Source organism: Macaca mulatta, chromosome 8, assembly GCF_049350105.2.
Source record: "Macaca mulatta isolate MMU2019108-1 chromosome 8, T2T-MMU8v2.0, whole genome shotgun sequence".
Lineage (NCBI taxonomy): Eukaryota > Metazoa > Chordata > Mammalia > Primates > Cercopithecidae > Macaca > Macaca mulatta.
The window spans coordinates 77,513,757-77,535,278 of NC_133413.1; the positions used below are offsets into that span (position 1 = coordinate 77,513,757).

Genomic DNA, 21,522 nt, shown 5'->3' on the forward strand with positions numbered 1-21,522 from the left:
GTAGAAATTTAAGAGAGCAAGAAGAGAAGCCAGTCAGCAAGTATATCTTGAGCCCCTCCTGTGTACCTGTTATTACTGTTAAGGAAATGTACTTTATTTTTTATTTTTATTTTTTACGTTTTTGAGACAGCGTCTTGCTCTGTCACCCAGGCTGGAGTGCAGTGGTGTGATCTCAGCTCACTGCAACCTCCACTCCCCGGGCTGAAGCAATTCTCTCACCTCAGCCTCCTGAGTAGCTGGAATTACAGGTGTGCGCCCCCACACCCAGCTAATTTTTGTATTTTTAGTTGAGATGGGGTTTCATCAACAGGCCAGGCTGGGTTGGAACTCCTAACCTCAGATGATCTGCCTCCCAAAGTGCTGGGATTACAGGCATGAGCCACTGTGCCCAGCAGGAAATACACTTTAAAAATAGCTTTTCTTCTGGCCAGGCACAGTGGCTCATGCCTGTAACCTCAACACTTTGGGAGGCCAAGGCAGGTGGATCATGAGGTCAAGAGATTGAGACCATCCTGGCCAATGTGGTGTCACCCATCTCTACTAAAAGTACAAAAATTAGCCGGGCGTGGTGGCGCGTGCCTGTGGTCCCAGCTACTTGGGAGGCTGAGGCTGGAGAATCGCCTGAACCTGGGAGGCAGAGGTTGCAGTGAGCCGAGATCATGCCACTGTACTCCAGCCTGGCGACAGAGCAAGACTCATCTCAAAAAAAAAAAAAAAAAAAAAAAACCAAAAAAAACTTTTGTTCAGTAGAGAGAAAAGCTTTTTTTTTTTTTTTTTTTTTTTTAAAATGGAATTTCACTCTGTCGCCCAGGCTGGTGTAGAGTGGCATGATCTCTGCTTACTACAGCCTCTGCCTCCCAGGTTCAGGCAGTTTTCCTGCCTCAGCCTCCCAAGTAGCTAGGACCACAGCGTGTGCCAGCACACCCGCTAATTTTTGTATTTTTAATGGAGACGGGGTTTCCCCATGTTAGCCAGGCTGGTTTCGACCTCCTGACCTCAAGTTATCTCCCGTCTCGGCCTCCTGAAGTGCTGGGATTGTAGGTGTGAGCCACCACGCCCGGCCTGAAAAGCTGATTTTTAAGATGACTTTATTAAAAACATTTTAAAATCATTTTCAAACTAGAATAAAATGTTAGTATTTCTCTCATCTCTGGATGAAAAAGGGTTTTCTGAGCATATTGTCAGTGCATGACATTATCACTGAGTAAAACAATGAAAAATTTGACTAATAAAAACTTTGCACACGGTGGCTCATGCCTATACTCCCAGCACTCTGGGAGGCCAAGGCAGGCAGATCACTTGAGTCCAGGAGTTCAAGACCAACCCATGCAGCATGCCAAACCCTCTCTACAGAAAAGATGCAAAAAATCAGCCTGTCATGGTGGCATGTGCTGGTAGTCTCAGCTGCTCAGGAGGCTGAGGTAGTAAGGTAGGAGGATCACCCGAGCCCAGGAGATCCAGGCTGCAGTGAGCCATGATTATCCCACTGCAGTCCAACCTGGGTGGCAGAGTGAGACCCATCTCTAAAACAGCAAAAGCAAAAAAACAAAGCAAAACTTTTGAACCCGCAAATCATAAGTAAGTAAAATTGAAAACCAAAAATACAGAAAAAGCTTTCCATGATAAAGGACGATAGATAAATACATTTAACATAGAAAGAGCCCATGCAAACACTTAAGACACCAAAAAAAAAAAAAAAAAAAAAAAAAAAACCAGGACAAAGCACATTGAATGGTTCACAAAGAAGGACACAGAAATGGCTTATTGTCAGAGAAACTAAACATTTCCTTATGTATTTAAGAAATGAAATGGAAGCAGAAATACCTTATTTTAATTTTATTGAGTATAACAAAGAGAAAAGTGCCCAGATCAGGACTGTATAGCTCAATAAATTATGAGAAATAAACATAACTGAATTATATCATCCCCCCAGGCCAAAAAAGAAAATATTATGAACACCCCTGAGATCTCTTACACATCCTCTTTCAGTCTCTCTTTCTTTCTTCCTTCCCACAGGTAACTATCAGCCTAACTTTTAACAAAATAGATTAGTGTGTTCCCTGTTTTTGAGCTTTATATAAATGGAATCATACAATATGTGTTCTCTGTCTGGCTTATTTCCCAGCAATGTGAGAGTCATCCATGTTGTTGCATATAGTTATAGTTTGTTCATTTCCATTGTTGTATAATGTTCCATTGTATGAGTATACCACAGTTGATTCATTCTACTGTTGATGGGCATTTGAGATACTAATATTCCTATTTTCTGACTATTATAAATAATACTGCCATTAACATACCTTTTGGTGCACATGTGCCAACATTTCTGATGTATCTTGGAGTAGAACTTGTGGGTTGTAGAGTATGTATATGTTTAACTTTAGTGGATAATGCAAAATAGTTTTGCAAAGTGATTTACCCGTTGTACATTTTCCATGAGCATATGAAATCATGTTGCTTACCTCATTAACACTTAGTATTGTTAGTCTTCCATTTTAGCCATTCTGGTGAGTGGGTAATGGTATCTTACTGTTGCTTTAATTTTGCATTTCACTTTTTACTGAAAGTGATACTGAGTAGTTCCTCTTTAAAATACAGTTTTGCACATCAAATTATCCAAGATGTTAATATAAAATGTAACATTTAATGCAAATCAAGCCTGAGAGTCTTCAGGATGTTCATATACTGCTAGAAGAGTATAAATTGGTACAACTGCTCTGGAAATCAGTCTTACAAACTGTATTTGTTTAATACTGTAAAATGGTTTATAATTCAGACGAGTAATTTTATTTTTAAAAATCTATTCTGAAAGTCGTAGAGTTCTGATACTATGCACAAAGATTGTCAACTGCAGCATTGTTTATGGTAATGAAAAGTTGGAAGTCATACCCTCAGGTGGAAGAATCATTGAGTAATTTTTACTACATTCATGTTATATATCATGCATCTATCAAAAGTGATTGTTTACAAAGTTTTTAACAAAACAGGGAAATGTTTATGATGTAATTTTAAAGTGAAATTTTAAATATATTGTGATCTTAAATGTGCAGAGAAAAAGACTGAAATAAAATATGCCAAAATGTTAACAGTGGTTGCTTTTATGTGGTAAGACTGAAAATCCCCACCCCTACATTTTATAAACCTTTTTTTATTAAGTTAAAAATTCACCATTTAAATTATTCTAAAGTGTATATAATTCAGTAGTTTTTTGTTTTTTGGTTTTTTTTGAGACAGAGTTTTGCTCTGTCACCCAGGCTGGAGTGCAATGGTGCCATCTCGGCTCACTGCAACCTCCACCTCCCAGGTTCAAGAGATTCTCCTGCCTCAGTCTCCTGAGTAGCTGGGACTACAGGTGCGTGCCACCACACCTGGCAATTTTTTGTCTTTTCAGTAGATACAGGATTTCCCTATGTTGGCCAGGCTAGTCTTGAACTCCTTACCTCTTGATCCGCCTGCCTTGGCCTCCCAAAGTGCTGGAATTACAGGTGTGAGCCACTGCACCCAGCCCAGTAGTTTCTAGTATATTCATGATGCTTTACAACCGTCATCACTAATTCTATCACCTCAAAGCTAATCTAACATTTTCATCCCCCTAAAAAAGAAACTTTACCTCCAAATTCTGTCTTCCCCCAACCCTTGGCAACCACTATTCTACTTTCTGTCTGTACAGATTTGCCTATTAAAATGAAAGTATATAGTAGGTGACTTTTTCTTTTTGCCTTTGTTCATTTAGCATAATATTTGTGAGATTCATTCATGTTACAGCATGTATTAGTGCTCTCCATTCCTTTTTATGGCTGTATAATATCCCATTGTATGGATAACACCACATTTTGTTTATTCGTTCATCCATTGGTGGACATTTGGGATATTTCCACTTTTTGGCTATTATGAATAATGCTGCTGTGAGAAATCATGTATGAGTTTTTATGTGAACGTATGTTTTTATTTCTCTTGGGTCTTTGCCTAGGTTTGGAATTGCTGAGTCATAAGGTAACTCTGTGTTTAACTTTTCAAGCAACTGCCAAACTGTTTTCCACAGTGGCTGTGCCATTTTACATTTACACCAGCCCAATTCTTTTTTTTTTTTTTTTTTTGAGGCGGAGTCTCGCTCTGTCGCCCAGGCTGGAGTGCAGTGGCGCGATCTCGGCTCACTGCAAGCTCTGCCTCCCGGGTTCCCGCCATTCTCCTGCCTCAGCCTCCCGAGTAGCTGGGACTACAGGCGCCGCCACCATGCCCGGCTAATTTTTTTGTATTTTTAGTGGAGACGGGGTTTCATTGTGTTAGCCAGGATGGTCTCGATCTCCTGACCTCGTGATCCGCCCGTCTCGGCCTCCCAAAGTGCTGGGATTACAGGCTTGAGCCACCGCGCCCGGCCCCAATTCTTTTTCTTTTTCTTTTTTTCCTATTTTGTTTATTTATTTTTAGAGCCAAGTTCTTGCTTTGTCACCCATGCTGGAATGGGGTGGTGCAATCTTGGTTCACTGCAGCCTCAGCCTCCAGGGCTCGAGTAATCCTCCTGCCTTAGCCTTCTGAGTAGCTAGGATGACAAGTGCACACCATCATGCCTGGGTTTTTTTGTTTTTATTTTTTGTGGAGACAGAGTCTTGCCATGTTGCCCAGGCTGGTATCCAACTCCTGGCCTCAAATTATCCTTCTGCTTCAGCCTCACAGAGCATTGGGATTACACGCATGAGCCACCACTCCTGGCTAAGGCCTCCTCTTTTTAAAAATAATTTTTCAAATTTCGAGTTTCCTACAAATAATATGTATTATTTGATTAAATAATTAAGGACAGACTGGGGAGAAGGTGCCAGGTATGGAGATTTAATTATTCCCCACAGTCGTCATGAGTCCATATGTGGGCCATTTCTAATTTTAGTCCATTTTTTTCTCTTCATCCTTCATCTTCATAGCCATTTCCTCATCCCCCCGTTGACACCCATTTTAATGTGTTTGATATTTGTCCTTATATATCTGTGTATCTTCGGTAAACAGACTGATGTTTTGTGTCTGTGAGTATTTAATATATATATATAAATGGTACTGTGCTATAGTTTCTTGCTTCTGACTGTTGACTGGTATTCCCTGTAGGCAGTTACCATAGTTGACTTACTCATTTGCCTGGTGATAAATGCCTATTTTGCTTCTAACTTCCTGTTACAGAAAATGCTGCAATGAACATTATAATTACATGCCTTTCACTGGACCTGCACATAATTTTTTCTATGGTTTACCACAAAAATTAGAATTTCTGGGCCCAGGGAAAATGCATACACAGTTTTACCAAGTGTTGCCAGATTGCTTTTTCAGAAAAGTTGCTTCATTCTGCATTGTCACCAACAATATTTGAGCATTTCTCTTACCCTATTTTTTTTTTTTAACCAACTTTTGGTATTATCTGTCTTTCTAACCTTTGCCAGATAATGGACATAACATGATGTCTCATTATCATTTTAACTTATATTTCTGGCCGGGCGCGGTGGCTCAAGCCTGTAATCCCAGCACTTTGGGAGGCCGAGACGGGCGGATCACAAGGTCAGGAGATCGAGACCATCCTGGCTAATACGGTGAAACCCCGTCTCTACTAAAAATACAAAAAACTAGCCGGGCGAGGTGGCGGGCGCCTGTGGTCCCAGCTACTCGAGAGGCTGAGGCAGGAGAATGGCGGGAACCCGGGAGGCGGAGCTTGCAGTGAGCTGAGGTCCGGCCACTGCACTCCAGCCTGGCGACAGAGCAAGACTCCGTCTCAAAAAAAAAAAAAAAACAACTTATATTTCTTTGATTACTAGTGAAGTTAGCCATCTTCACAAATTTGCTTGTCATTTGGGTTTTCTTTTCCATATACTTCCTGTTTATATGTTTGCCCATTTGTCTGTTTCTCTATTTTTAAAAAATTAATTTGCTTATTATATTTATAATAATGAATATTAATGGATTCTGTTTGACTTTCTTACTGTAAATGCTAATATAGTTATTTCTATTTTGATTTTCCTTTTAAAGGGGAGAAATGCTGTAGAAATGCTTTTGAAGTTATAATAAAGTTAATTTTTGTTTTTAGTCCAGATGTCAGAGCATTCCTTCAAATGGACAGTCCAAAACACCAGTCAGATCCATCTGAAGATGAGGATGAAAGAAGTTCTCAGAAGGTATTAAGAGGAATTTTCTTTCTTAATAGAAAAAGTACCATTCCCCAAAGATGAAATTAGTGGCTTTAGGACACTTACTTCAAATGAAGTAATTTCATCCATAGTAGTTTCTACTATGTAGAACGCATAAAAACAAATGCACATATCTCTTACAGATGAGTATTTCTTTTTTCTTTTGAGATGGAGTCTCACTCTGTCACCCAGGCTGTAGTGCCGTGGCGCAATCTCAGCTCACTGCAACCTCCACCTCCCGGGTTCAAGTGATTCTTCTGCCTCAGATTCCCCAGTAGCTGGGATTACAGGTGCCTGCCACCATGCCTGCCTAATTTTTGCATTTAGTAGAGATGGGATTTCACCATATTGGTCAGGCTGGTTTCGAACTCCTGACCTCAAATGATCCACCTGCCTCGGCCTCTCAAAATGCTGGGATTATAGACATGAGCCACTGCGCCCACGCCACAGATCACTATTTCTTACAAAACATATAGAATGAGAACTTTTTATACTAAAAAGTAATATAGGTTAATCAGACAAATTTGAAAATAGTAGGTAAAAAGAAAAGTATTACCCATATTATTGCACCCACACCTAGAAATTTTTAACATTCTGGTAATTTTCTTTCCAATCTTCTCTAATGTATAGGGTTTTAAAATTACCTGATTTTAATTATGCAGTATATACAATTTTATATTCTACTTTCTTCACTTTATGTCTTATTATTATTATTTTTTTTTTTATTTTTTTTTTTTTTTGAGACGGAGTCTCTCTGTGTCTCCCAGGCTGGAGTACAGTGGCGTGATCTCGGCTCACTGCAAGCTCCGCCTCCCGGGTTCACGCCATTCTCCCGCCTCAGCCTCCCAAGTAGCTGAGACTACAAGTGCCCGCCACCACGCCCGGCTAGTTTTTTGTATTTTTAGTAGAGACGGGGTTTCACCATGTTAGCCAGGATAGTCTCGATCTCCTGACCTCATGATCCACCCGCCTCGGCCTCCCAAAGTGCTGGGATTACAGGCTTGAGCCACCGCGCCCGGCCATGTCTTATTTTATCGTTATTGCCACACTTGAAACTATTTTGAATTTTGGCCAACAGAAAAGGCCTTCTCAACCACATAACATCCGACTTCCTCTGCATTGTCAGGATTTTCTATACAGAACAGTCAGTACACACATACCAGTTGGCATCAACTAACTTTTATTTCTGTGATGTATGTACATAACCAATATGTGTTCCTAACAGAAGGAAGCTTTGTTTTGTTTTTTGTTTGTTTGTTTGTTTGAGATGGAGTCTCGCACTGTTGCCCAGGCCGGAGTCATTGGCACGATCTTGGCTCACTGCATCCTCCGCCTCCCGGGTTCAAGCGATTCTCCTGCCTCAGCCTCCCTAGTAGCTGGGACTACAGGTGCCTGCCACCACACCCGGCTAATTTTTGTATTTTTAGTAGAGATGGGGTTTCACCATATTGGCCAGGCTGCTCGAACTCCAGACCTCCTGATCCCCCTGCCTTGGCCTCTCAAAGTGCTGGGATTGTAGGCGTGAGCCACCACGCTTGGCCAGTGTTGTTTTTAAAACTAAATCGTGATGGCAATAAGTAAAATAGGCTTGTGCCTTATTACGAAGATGTTTTCAACATTTACCTTAGTTGTGTGGGAGAGGTAAATTGTAATAATTTAACTCAAAGTATTACTCTGTAGCAATTAAATTATTATAAATGTTATATAAATATATCTACATAATTCAAACTTTTAAACAACTATTATTAAATATGTACATGAAAATCAGAGATGATGGGTTGAAACACAGTTTTTCTTTATAATGCCTGTTAATTCTGTTATGGCTCTGTTTTTGTGATTTAAAAGATAACATGGTGCATTGGAATATTAGTGTCCTAGGGCTGAAATCTTCATTTTGAAAAAAGACATACTCCTTTTTTGTGACTGCTGGAAAGTAGTAATTTTCCTTCTCAGATACCCCAAGATTTTCAGTTACGAGAACAAATCTAACTTTTACATCTGTGACATGGTTGCTCCTAGGACAATGTAAAAAACTTAAAAAAAAAAAAATCTCTGTAGCTGGTCAAAAGAGAAACAACAAACCGGGAAAACATTTGTAATAAATAAGGCATAACAAGAAATAACGTCTGTATGAAAAGCTCATACAAATGGGTTTTTTAAAAGAATGATACTTAACACTATAGTAGATAAAAGGAAACGGGGCGTGAAGGAATACTCTTAGTAAAAAAACATAGAGGAAAATGTTCAACGTTGATGCTATTAGCAAATGAAAATCTTAGAGAGGTTTTTATTGCTCAAATCAATAAAAATGTAAATAAAATATTGCAGAACTGATAACAGTAAGGTAAAACGAGCACCCTTGGTCATCATTGGTGTCATAATTTTCTGCAACTCCTTTGGAAAACAATTCACATCAGGAATTGATGCAAATGAAATAATCCACACAGAAAAAAGCAAAAGATGTTCATTTCTGTATGATCTACTAAAAACAGTATTAGAATCAACCTAAATATTTACCAGTCACTTAGTGTTTGTCCATATATGTTATGCATTTTATTTTTGAAGATCAGATTTTAAGCTTCGATATATTAAGCGAAATCAGTATTTAAAATGTATATGCGGCCGGGCGCGGTGGCTCAAGCCTGTAATCCTAGCACTTTGGGAGGCCGAGGCAGGCGGATCACGAGGTCAGGAGATCGAGACCATCCTGGCTAACACGGTGAAACCCCGTCTCTACTAAAAAATACAAAAAACTAGCCGGGTGAGGTGGCGGGCGCCTGTAGTCCCAGCTACTCGGGAGGCTGAGGCAGGAGAACAGCGTAAACCCAGGAGGTGGAGCTTGCAGTGAGCTGAGATCCGGCCACTGCACTCCAGCCTGGGCGACAGAGCGAGGCTGTCTCAAAAAATAAATAAATAAATAAATAAATAAATAAATATGTATATGCATATTCACACAGTATGATTTACAGTCAGTTTTTAAAAAATATGCAAATACTATATGAAAGTAGTGTAAATATTTGCAAAATTATATATTGATAAGGTTATGGATTTTTAAAAATGCTTTTCCTAATATTTTTGACACTTTCCAGCTATTAGTATTTTTAATTGAAAAATGAATGTATTCAAGTAATGTTTTAAAGATTAAAATCTATGTAATCATGATTTTTCGTGTTTTGCTTGCTACTCATGTGAGACTGGGTAGGTTTAGGTTATTTGAAGACTATCTTGCCTTGCAGTGGAAGACAACTGCAGACAACTTGAAGACAGAACCAAGCTGAGAGATTTCTGGGTTCTGCCACTGTTGGCTTTAAATCTGAGTTTTGTTCCTTTTTTTCTTTTTCCATCCATAATGTCTGAAACTTCCACTAGAATCCCTTGAGGTTTTAAAATACTGATAAAAAGAATCTCTTTTAAAAAAAGGAAAAAGCCATACTTTGTCATATAATTGTAACTATTTATTAAGGATTTTTTTTTTTTTTTTTTTTTTTTGAGACGGAGTCTCGTCCTGTCGCCCAGGCTGGAGGGCAGTGGCAGGATCTCGGCTCACTGCAAGCTCCACCTCCCGGGTTCACACCATTCTTCTGCCTCAGCCTCTCGAGTAGCTGGGATTACAGGCGCCCACCTCCACGCCCGGCTAATTTTTTGTATTTTTAGTAGAGACAGGGTTTCACCGTGTTAGCCAGGATGATCTCAATCTCCTGACCTTGTGATCCGCCGGCCTTGGCCTCCCAAAGTGCTGGGATTACAGGCGTGAGCCACCGTGCCTGGCCTATGAAGGACTTTTAAGTGAGTAATTAAGTGAAGCTCCTAGCTGGAATATTTTAGAGGGCATCTGGACCTACCCCCTTATTGATACAGAGAAAAATAGAGGCCAAGGGAAGTCAAGAAACTTAAATGATCTCAATTAGTATTCATTCTGTTAAGAAATTATACCTCACCCTCAATTTAGTGACTGGATATTGTCTTCAGAAATAGTAAGTACAGTTGTCTAATTATATAGTCTAATAATTTTCATCATTTCAGAAATGTGCTCCATTAGGGAAATCCTTGCCTAAATAATAAAATCTAATTACATATTAACATATTAACATACTTCAGGGGACAAGTTGTTCATGTTGTTTAATCTGCACTATATTTAATCCTCTTCCTTCTTTTTTTTTTTGAGATGGAGTCTCTCTGTTGCCCATGCTGAGTACAGTGGTGCAATCTTGGCTCACTGCAACCTCCTCCTCCTGGGTTCAAGCGATTCTCCTGCCTCAGCCTCCCAAGTAGCTGGGTCTACAGGTGTGCACCACCATGCCCAGCTAATTTTTGTATTTTTAGTAGAGATGGGGTTTCACCAGGTTAGCCAGGCTGGTCTCGAACTCCTGACCTTGTGATCTGCCTGCCTCGGCCTCCCAAATTGCTGGGATTACAGGCGTGAGCCACTGCACCCAGCCTTCCTTCATCTTTATGAGAAAAATGTATTGAATGGAAAATTAAACCAGTTATCTGCACATTCATTAAAAGAATAAGTGTATTAAAGTTACAACTCAGTTTGAATTACATTGTAAGAGTCAAAGGAACACTGAAGTATTTATTTTTTTCTTCCGTTTTTAGTATTTATTTGTTTGATTATTTTATAGCAGTTTCTTAGTAGAAAGGAACACTGTAATATTTAAACATTAAAGACTACTCCTATGTTAAAACTACGCCACAACAGGACTAATCTCATTTAATGAATTTTTTATGTATAGGTGTAACAATAGGAAATAAATTTGAATTGTAACTACAATGCTGGTGCCAATGTTGTTTTTTCATAAGAAACTTATTTATTTTATTTATTTATTTTTTTGAGACAGAATCTCACTGTGTCGCCCACGGTGGAGTGCAGTGCTGCTATCTCAGCTCACTGCAACCTCCACCTCATGGGTTCAAGGGATTATCCTGCCTCAGCCTTCCTAGTAGCTGGGATTCTAGGTGCTCATCACCACGCCAGCTAATTTTTGTATTTTTGGTAGAGACAGGGTTTCACCATGTTGGCTAGGCTGATCTCGAACTCCTGACCTCAGATGATCCACTCGCCTCAGCCTCCCAAAGTGCTGGGATTACAGGCATGAGCCACCGCTCCCACTCAGAAACTTAAGAACTTTTGAAGGATGAGATTATTTGCCCTTTATTTGAAAAAATAGTTTATATTCTAGAGATTATAAATTTGGAATGAATTGAAGTACAAATATATATTACATGTGTCTAAAATAAGAGGTTTGATAAGATAAAATTTTCTTTGCCGGGTGCAGTGGCTCATGCCTGTAATCCCAGTACTTTGGGAAACTGAGGAGGGCGAATCACCTGAGGTCAGGAGTTCGAGACCAGCCTGGTCAACATGGCGAAACCCTATATGTACTAAAAATACAAAAATTAGCCAGGCGTGGTGGCGTGTGCCTGTAATCCCAGCTACTTGGGAGGCTGAGGCAGGAGAATCGTTTGAACCCACGAGGTGGAGGTTGCAGTGAGTGAAGATGGGGCCACTACACTCCGGCCTGGGCAACAAGAGTGAAACTCCATCTCAAAAAAAAAAAAAAAAAAAAAGATTCGTTTTGATTAGAGAAGTTTTTAAAAGCTTTTTTATATTTATAGCTTATATGAAGTATAATTACATAGAACCCTCATAAATGTATACATTTTTGAAACATTTATAACTGATTTAATTATCTGAATGTATAAAGAGTTTTAAAGTTTATTTATGTGAAGCAGAATTTACTTACACTTGGCTTTTATAAAAAATGCTCACTCTGATAGGATCACTAGATTAATCTTCTGGGATTTTTGAGTTAAAATTTTAGCTAATTATTAGTGAACTAGAATCTTTTATTACTTAAATTTCTTTATAGCATACTAGGTAAATAAAGATTTGCTTCTAAATTAATACCAGGGCTTAAGCTTACTGTGTTAATTGTTGCAAAGAGAAAAGCCTATATAAAATGTTGGCGCTACCACAGTGCTAGAATTAGAAAGAAAAGGCCGGGTGCGGCGGCTCATGCCTGTAATCCCAGCACTTTAGGAGGCTGAGGTGGGCGGATCACAAGGTTAGGAGATAGAGACCATCCTGGCTAACACAGTAAAACCCTGTCTCTACTAAAAATACAAAAAAATTAGCTGGGCATGGTTACCTGTAGTCCCAGCTATTCAGGAGGCTGAGGCAGGAGAATGGCATGAACCCAGGAGGCAGAGCTTGCAGTGAGCCGAGATTGTGCCACTGCACTCCAGCCTGGGCAACAAGCTTGAGATTCTGTCTCAAAAAACGAAAAGAAAAGCACTGCTTTCTGTGTTTGCTTTGTCTGTATTTACCTGCCATCAAATTAAAACTGAAAACCCGGCATTTACAATCATCATTGTCATCATCCTATCATTTCTTTGATAAACTATTTGAAAACTTGAAAAGCCATTTTTAACCAGTTTTTTAAAAAGTGATCCCTCTTAAATTGCGGTTTCAATACCCACCTCCTCCAAGGAGCTTTCCTCAGTTTATTTCATTCATTTGCCAACTTAGAGCTTGATTTCTGGCTTATGTTTTTTCTTACAACAGTTCTTGAAAATTACCATGAGAAAAATGATTATGTTTTTGTCAAATTATGTGTATTTCCAAGTTAAGTCTATACCCTTACTGAGAATCAGGACCTTGGGTTTCTTTAACATGGCAACAAACCAAATATTTGTGGTACAGTTATAAATATTTTATTTCAAAACATTAATTAATTTTTGATGCTCCAATAAGAATGTTGTTTTTTTCCCCCCATCTTAACAGCTACACTCTACCTCACAGAACATCAACCTGGGACCATCTGGAAATCCTCAGTATGTTTAATTTGTTCCAAACAATTTTTTAACTGAATTTTAGGAAGATCTTTTTTGAGAGTATGCAGATATGTATAATTACACTAATTTAACTGGAGGCCTTTGAAATATAACCATAGTTACAGTGAATACAGTGCTATCGTATGCTTGACTGATTTACTGCTCCAGCTTTTCATTGCTTTAGGAGAGCCCTAAGGAACTTTTAATCCACAAATTGTTAATTGGGTTCTGCTGTTTTATCATCAGTTTTCTGGGTGTGTGTGTGTGTGTGTAAAATCAGTAGACCATATTTCCCAAGGGACCATAAGGACCATAAGTCCTATCAGGTCCCCTGAGAAAAAGCACCCTTGCAGGCCTAATTGACATTCTGCTGGTGTTTGGTGTAATTGGTGCACTTCTGTTGTTAGCCAGCTTGTACCAGAGGAGTCATAATAGACATTAGAATATTAAAGGCTATTAAACTTTGTTTACCCAATTTCTCCCTATATGCCCAGACTTAATTGATTAGTAGTGTCTGCCATGGGTTCGAAGAGGAATGTGGTCTTGCTGCCCTTACTTACTTAATTATCCTTACAGGCATATTACATTTATTCTGAAGTGTTTTTTCATTGTAGGCTTTTCCTACCCTTTCTCTACCCTTTTGCTCTACTTGGAGAATGATTATAGGCAGATGGGAGAAGTGGTCCAAGGACTGTGTCCTGGGACACTTCAACATTATGAGGTCAGGAAAGTATTGCTTACAGAGACTGAGAAAGAGCAGTCAGTAAGATGAGAGAAAAACCAGGAATATGGTTGCCTGAGGTCAGGGGAAGAGTGCCTGAAAGAGGAGGGAGTAATTAACTCTGTTAATGTTGCTGATAGGGCAAGTAATACGAAGATTGAAAATTGACCACTGGATTTCATAAAGTCATTGGTGACTTTTAATGAGCAGTTTCAGTGATGTGGTAGTTGGTATAAGACTGTGATCAGAAAGGGTTCACTAGAGAACTAGAGGAGAGGACAGCAGGTAGAGACAAGGAGTTTTCAAAACTTAGCTTGAAGAGTTTTTGCTTCAAAGGAAAGCAGATAAATAGGATGCTAACTGGAAGTTTGGTTTTAAGCATTCTTTTCTGTTGTTCATAGCATTGAACAAAAATGGCAGCATAAAAAGTGGAAGTTTTTTTTTTTCTTTTTTTTTTGAGACGGAGTCTTGCTCTGTCGCCTAGACTGGAGTGCAATGGTGCGATCTCCGCTCGCTGCAGCCTCTGCCTCCCAGGTTCTCCTGCCTCAGCCTCCTGAATACCTGGGATTACAGGCACCCACCGTCATGCCTGGCTAATTTTTGTATTTTTGTAGAGACAGGGTTCCACCATGTTGGGCAGGCTGGTCTTGAACTCCTGATCTCAGGTGATCCGCTCACCTCAACCCCCCCGAAGTGCTGGGATTACAGGCGTGAGCCACTGTGCCTGGCCAAAAATGGAAATTGGCTTTCAGTTAAGGTTAATCCCCAGCAGTTAACAGCGGGGCTTGGAGTATGGACTCAGCTCACCTATTTATTATGTTTGAGGGATCTGCATGTTTTTCACTGTTAGATTTGTTTACAAAGTTATTTCGGTACCTCTGCATATCTTTAAAGAAGAAAATAGTCCAGAAAGCAGGTTTTTGAAGAAGAAAAACATCTAAATATAGTTAAGTGTTTATCTCACTAATCTTTACCTGTCATTATTTAACCTAGTTCTGGTTTTACTCTCATATTTGAATTAACTATTTTTCTTTTTTTGATAATTAAGCAAATTTCAAATCCAAATGGATTTATTCCCCTCTTCCCATACAACTTACGAATTCAGACCGGGTTGGAGGAAACGGCTCTTTTGGCTGCTTAAGCTCCCCTTTCTGCTTCCGTGTGTTTTTGTCTAACAGCCAATGCTATTTTTACTTGATAGGTTAAGTTAACATAAATAAAAGGGCAGTCTTAGTATTCCCTCTTGCTTTTTTGTTCCTGGCTTTCCTGTATTGCCATCCATGAGAATAAGCTAAGAAGTCTTTTATCTTTAATGTACAACACGTGGTTTATATGTGAAACACTGTAATGACTTTTTTCTCCATCAGAAATTATTCTTAGCGTCTTTAGGTGTTCCAACTAACAGCTTCATTTTCAGAAGAATTACCACATGCTATATAGTCCTTAGAATGTATCACTAATTTATATAGTTACTCAGTTTCCTCAACAACATTGGGCCATGGTTAATAAAATAGGTTTAGATAGAAGCTATTTCGAGTTCAAAACTCTACATATAGGATATGCATATATCCTTTTCTCTCAAAGAGAGTATTATTGAAGTTCCTCTTAAGCAGAACTTAATGAGGCTTAAAGTTATGAAATGCCTTATCTAATCAGAGAGTAGATATTATTACTATTCATATTACCTACTATATATGAAAGATGAAATGCTCAGCAGGAAAGCTGGAGTTACTAGGCTGAAGTGTTTTGTGCCTAACATTTATTTATTAAAGAGGGAAGTGCTAAGAAATGTTTAAAAGTTAATCTTTCCAATTTCTAGGAGGCTAATTCTTATTGTTAATTTATTTCAGTGCCAAACCAACTGACTTTGATTTCTTAAAAGTTATTGGAAAAGGCAGCTTTGGCAAGGTAAGAGTGTTTTGTGAGGTTTTTATTTGGTTTTTGTTTTTGTTTTTTTTCTAGAGACAGCGTCTCACTCTGCTGTCCAGGGTGGACTGTAGTGGTGCAATCATAGCACACATGAACTCTTGGGTTCAAGCCATCCTCCCTCCTCAGCCTCCCAAGTTGCTGGGACTATACTCATACACCACCACGCCCAGCTAATTTTTTCACTCTTTTGTAGACAGGGCCTTGTTCTCTTGCCCAGGCTGGTCTCAAATTTCTTTCCTTAAGTGATCCTCCCATCCTTGACCTCCCAAAGTGCTGGGATTACAGATGTGAGCTACCATCCCCAGCCTAAAGTGTTTTTATTTTCTCATTCAGTAAATAAGTACTTAAGGAATTCATGCTTTATGGGTGGGAGCCACAGGACTTTTTGGCTTGTAGGAAATGGAATTAAGATACTTTCCCCACCCTCAAAATACTAACAATAATTAGGGAGAAAAGGCATCTACTCAAATTCTATAATAAAATTCACTTATTCAGAAGGTATTTACCCTTCTGGACCCTGGTTAGAAAATTACAGAATTTCTAACCAGGTAGTGACATGGTTACTACCTTTGTGGTGCTTACAATCTAGGGTTGGGGGAATAGTCAATTAAAAATATTCAGTCAAGTAAATAAGTACAAATAATAATAGCAGTGCAGGAAATGAAGAATAGGGTGAAATGACAAAGGACAATAGGCAGCTGAGGGAAGATTCCCACTTACATAGCTTTTCAGAAGACGTGCTATTTAAGCCAAAGTAGGAAAGACCAAAAGGAGCAGCTGTGTAAATAACAGTTTGAGAAGGAAATGAATGTGTAAAGACCCTGCTTATTTTCTTACGGTGTCAGATGAGTCATGTAATTTGACAGTATAGCCATACCAAGGAAGGATAATCACTTAAGGCCAGGGTTAACAGGAAAGCATCATAGATGAAGTTATCAGAATCATCAAATATATCTAAGTGCTTTTTTGCACTGTACTTCAGTCTTTAGTAAAAATGGAATATGTAAGTGTTTAATCATATTTTGCTGTATTTGTAGCTTTTGGTAACTCCAGTTTGTTTTCTGAGTTTCCTTAAGACTAGCAACTGTGGCTATGCGATTAAACCCATGTATGTTTATTCACTCAGTAAATACATATTATCTGCTACATGCTGAGTATTGTGCTAGTATAAGCAATAGAAAGTTAGAAATGAATCCTGCTCTCTAAATCCCCAAAATTCTATTGGAATGCTAGAGATAGTTCTCATTAAGAAAAAAAATTATCTGTCTTTAAAAACAAAATTCTGTCATTAAAAACAAAAGCATTGTGGCACATACCTGTAATCCCAGCTACTCAGGAGCCTGAGGCAGGAAGATCACTTGAGTTCGGGAGTCCAAGACCAGCCTGGGCAACATAGAAAGACCCCATCTCAAAAAAAAAAAAAGGGGCATTATCTTTTCAAAACTTAATGTTTAGATCTAGAGTCTTACCAGGATTTGGTTCTTGCATATAATGGGAGGCATAGCATCACAGTTCATTTTTGTCCATGTGGATAATCAGCTGATCCTATACAGTTTATAAAAACTTTTTTTTGCCATCTGATGGGCCACCTGATCTCCAGGGCCACCTTATGTATCCACTATTTATACCTTCACAGACCTGTTTTTAGAATTTTTTTTTTTTTTGGAGACAGAGTATCACTTCGTCGCCCAGCCTGGAGTGCAGAGTGCAATGGTGCTATCTCCACTCACTGCAGCCTCTGCCTCCCAGCTTCACGTGATTCTCCTGCCTCAGCCTTCCGAGTAGCTGGGATTTCAGGCACACACCACCATGTCTGGCTAATTTTTGTATTTTTAGTGGGGACGGGGTTTTACCACATTGGCCAAGCTGGTCTTGAACTTCTGACCTCAAGTGATCTGCCTGACTCAGTCTCCCAAAGTGCTGGGATTAGAGGCATGAGCCACTGAGCCCACCCTCTTTTTAGATTTTAAGTTTTGTATTTCTGTTTCTAGATTGCATTTCTTTTCATTTTCTGTTCATTGGCCTATCTGTTTATCCTGACACCAGTACCACATTGTTGTGACACCTGTAGCTTGATATGCAACAGAATTAAGTCCTCCCTTCTTGTTCTTCAAGAGACTATCCTTAGCCCTTTGCATATCAATATAAATTTCAGAATCAGCATATCAATTTCTGCAAAAATTCTATTTGAATTTTATTGGGATGGCAATGACTCTGTAGATCAATTTGGGAAGAATTATCTTTACAATATTGTGTTGTCAAATCCGTGACCGTGCTATATTACTTTGTTAATGTAGCTCATCTTTAATTTTTCCCAATAATATTTTATGGTACTCTGTTTAGAATTTTTGCATATCTCTAATTAGATTTATTCCTAGGTGGGGTTTTTTTTTTTTGAGACAGAGTTCTGCTCTTGTTGCCCAGGCTGGAGTGCAGTAGCACAGTCTCGGCTCGCTGGAACCTCCACCTCCTGGGTTCAAGTCATTCTACTGCTCCCGAGTAGCTGGGATTACAGGCACGTGCCACCACGCTCTGCTAATTTTGTATTTTTAGTAGAGACAGGGTTTCTCCATATTGGTCAGGCTGGTCTGGAACTCCCAACCTCAGGTGATCTGCCCACCTTGGCCTCCTGAAGTGCTGGGATTACAGGCATGAGCCACCACGCCTGGTCAGGTGTTTTGGGTTTTTTTGCTGTTGAAAATTGGTGTTAATTCTTGAAGCTGAGTATATGCGTTACCTAAGACACATTGGTTCTACTCCCTAGTTACATATCCAACCGAAATGAATATCCACTAGGAAAGGTATATACAGGAATGCTTATAGCATCATTATTCATAAATAATCTATCAGCAAGAGAGTAGATACATTGTAGTGTGTCATTTAATGGAATATTCTGCATAACACAGAAAATATGAGAACTATGCTATATGCCACGATGTTAATGAATATTTCATATAATTTAGAGTAAAAGAATTAAGACAGACAACTTTCCATATGATTCTAATTACATGAAATTCAAAAAAGGGCAAAAGTTATCTGTGTTATTTCAAGTTGACATGGTAGTAGTTAGTTACCTTTGAGAAGGAGAAGGGTGAGTCGTGACTGGGATTTAGCAAAAGAGAGGCTTTAGGCTACTGGCAGGGGTTTTTTTTCTTTGAACTGCATACTGGTTACATAGCTGTATTCACTTTGTAACAATTTATTGAGCTCTAGTGATGAGTTTTTCTATATGTATGCTATGTTTAATAAAAAAATTAAAATCTTGCAAAATGATTAGAAACCAACAAAGTGCAATAAAACAAAAGAAGGCCAGGTGCGGTGGCTCACATCTGTTATCCCAGCACTTTGTAAGGCTGAGGCAGGTGGATCTCTTGAGCCCAGGAGTTTGAGACCAGCCTGGATAACATGACAAAACCCCATCTCTACAAAAAATTGAAAAATTAGCCAGGTATGGTGGCACACGCCTGTAGTCCCAACTATTTGGGAGGCTGAGACGGGATGATCACCTGAGCCTTGGGAAGGTCGAGGCTGCAGTGAGTCAAAATTGTACCACTTCAAGATACTCTAGATTTCTTCAGATTCTTTAAAGCCTTCAGATTCTTTATAGTGGCTGCGACCCAGCCCACTATAGAAATCCATGGCACTTTTTCCTCTGAACTCTTGTGAATTTAAAACCTGTTAAGAAAAATCTCAGTATGAAAGAGTACATTTTGATTACCTAAAAAACATTTCCTTATCCTTGTTAATATAGCCATGAAGTTTATAATAGTATTTTCTACGGTCAGTATTCTCTCCTGAAAGTACAGGAGACTTCAGGATTCAGGGCTGGAGCACATGCGTGCACACACACACAAAGTTCTCAAGCAGTGTAGATTTGGGCACTTAAATTTAGTTTAAAAATCTCAAATATCAACACATTAAGTGACTAAGAAATGGTGCCTGACTACTTGATTTTTAAAACAAAAACATGATCTAGGTCCCTTCTTCTTTTTACAAAATTTAAGAAGTATTGATGTATTGACAAGTGAATTATTTCTATCAAAATTTGAAATTTCTAATAGTGTACACTAATGTTTAACTATAACAGGTTCTTCTTGCAAAACGGAAACTGGATGGAAAATTTTATGCTGTCAAAGTGTTACAGAAAAAAATAGTTCTCAACAGAAAAGAGGTAAAATAAAATAGCTGTTGCTTCTCCCAAGCCCATTTTCTCAATTAAGAGAGTTGTTTTCTAGTGTATAATAAAATTGATCTTTTGCCTTTTTTCCAGCAAAAACATATTATGGCTGAACGTAATGTGCTCTTGAAAAATGTGAAACATCCATTTTTGGTTGGATTGCATTATTCCTTCCAAACAACTGAAAAGCTTTATTTTGTTCTGGATTTTGTTAATGGAGGGGAGGTGAGTTTTATAATGAGTTTTCTAATATTAATAGTTTAGAAAAATAGCATAAAGTCAAAGTTTTTCTTGTAAGTTTTAGAAGGACAGTATAAAATCAGTAGCTTTTTATAGCAATAATATTCAAGGTACTGGCTGAATACAATGCAGGATGTGGAGAATAGTAACACAGAGCTTTTAAGCATATGATATAGTTGAAAAGGTTCATAAAAGAACCTTGATATGAAGCTGCTGGCTTCATGGACAGGTTTGTCACTAAAACTATACAGCAAGAATAACATATTGAAATATTAGAATAAAACGTGATTTGTAATTTAGGCAATTATCTCAACAGTTGCATACAAATATTACTCCAGGTTCTCATTTTCCAAGATATGCAAATTATCAATCAGATGCTATAGTCCTCTAATAAGGGGCTCTGTGGTGGTAGCTTGGCTCAGTGGTTTGCACCTTTAGTCTCAGCTGCTCAGGAGACTGAGGCAGGAGGATCACTTGAGCCCAGGAGTTTGAGGCTACAGTAAGCTATGATTGCACTGCAGCCAGGGTAACAGAATGAGACCCCGTATCTTTAAAAACACACACACACACAAACAAAAAAAGCTTTATGATAAAGTCTGTTTTGGAAATGTTTCATGTTATATCGTTTCTTGGTGTTTCACAGTATGCCTCAGCGTGTTAAAGACTTTGAGAAATTCTGTCTTATACAAAGTCAGGATATCTTTTTTTTTTTTTTTTTTGAGACAGTCTCGCTCTGTCATCAGGCTGGAGTGCAGTGGTGTGATCACAGCTCACTGCAGCCTCAACCTCCTCAAATCCAAGAGAATTTTTTAAAACCATGCAGTCGGCCGGGTGCGGTGGCTCACGCCTGTAATCCCAGCACTTTGGGAGGCTGAGGCGGGTGGATAACGAGGTCAGGAGATTGAGACCATCCTGGCTAACATGGTGAAAACCTGTCTCTACTAAAAATACAAAAAGTTAGCAGGGCGTGGTGGCGGGCGCCTGTAGTCCCAGCTACTCGGGAGGCTGAGGCAGGAGAATGGCGTGAACCCCGGGAGGTGGAACTTGCGGTGAGCCGAGATCGCACCAGTGCCCTCCAGCCTGGGCGACAGAGCGAGGCTCCGCCTCAAAAACAAACAAAAAAACCATGCAGTCCCCTTTTTTGTTTCAACCAATCTCTTAAGTATTATGCAAAACTCTGATTCAGATGGATATTGAAATACACTTTGGGAAATGCTGCTATTATAATAATTACAATAATAACTTCCATTGAGTATTACTTAGTATCCATCACTCTGGCTCTTTGTACATATAATTTTACCTTCACAACAACTATAATAAGACTGACTGAGGCACAGAGAAACTAGGTAGCTTGTAGAAGTAATGTGGTAACTATCAGAGGCAGGGATTGAACTCAGGCAGCCTGATTCCAGGATCTAGGCAGCTGACTTCTCAACCCTCACACCTTTCTAATTTGT

The 21,522-nt window shown here is 39.0% G+C and overlaps 1 protein-coding gene across 31 annotated transcripts in view; it reads left to right on the forward strand.

Moving 5' to 3' along the window:
• The window catches only part of SGK3 (serum/glucocorticoid regulated kinase family member 3), a 147,716-nt gene that overhangs the window by 102,922 nt on the left and 23,272 nt on the right, over positions 1–21,522 (forward strand). For 28 of the 31 annotated variants that reach the window (XM_015145488.3, XM_077943717.1, XM_077943724.1 and 25 more), the window contains 5 exons: positions 6,062–6,149; positions 12,949–12,998; positions 15,570–15,627; positions 19,736–19,819; positions 19,919–20,050. In XM_015145488.3, the coding sequence (XP_015000974.2) occupies positions 6,062–6,149; positions 12,949–12,998; positions 15,570–15,627; positions 19,736–19,819; positions 19,919–20,050 (412 nt within the window). The remainder of the gene's footprint in view (positions 1–6,061; positions 6,150–12,948; positions 12,999–15,569; positions 15,628–19,735; positions 19,820–19,918; positions 20,051–21,522) is intronic. The other 3 variants (XM_077943720.1, XM_077943723.1, XM_028852710.2) reach the window with 1 other exon arrangement.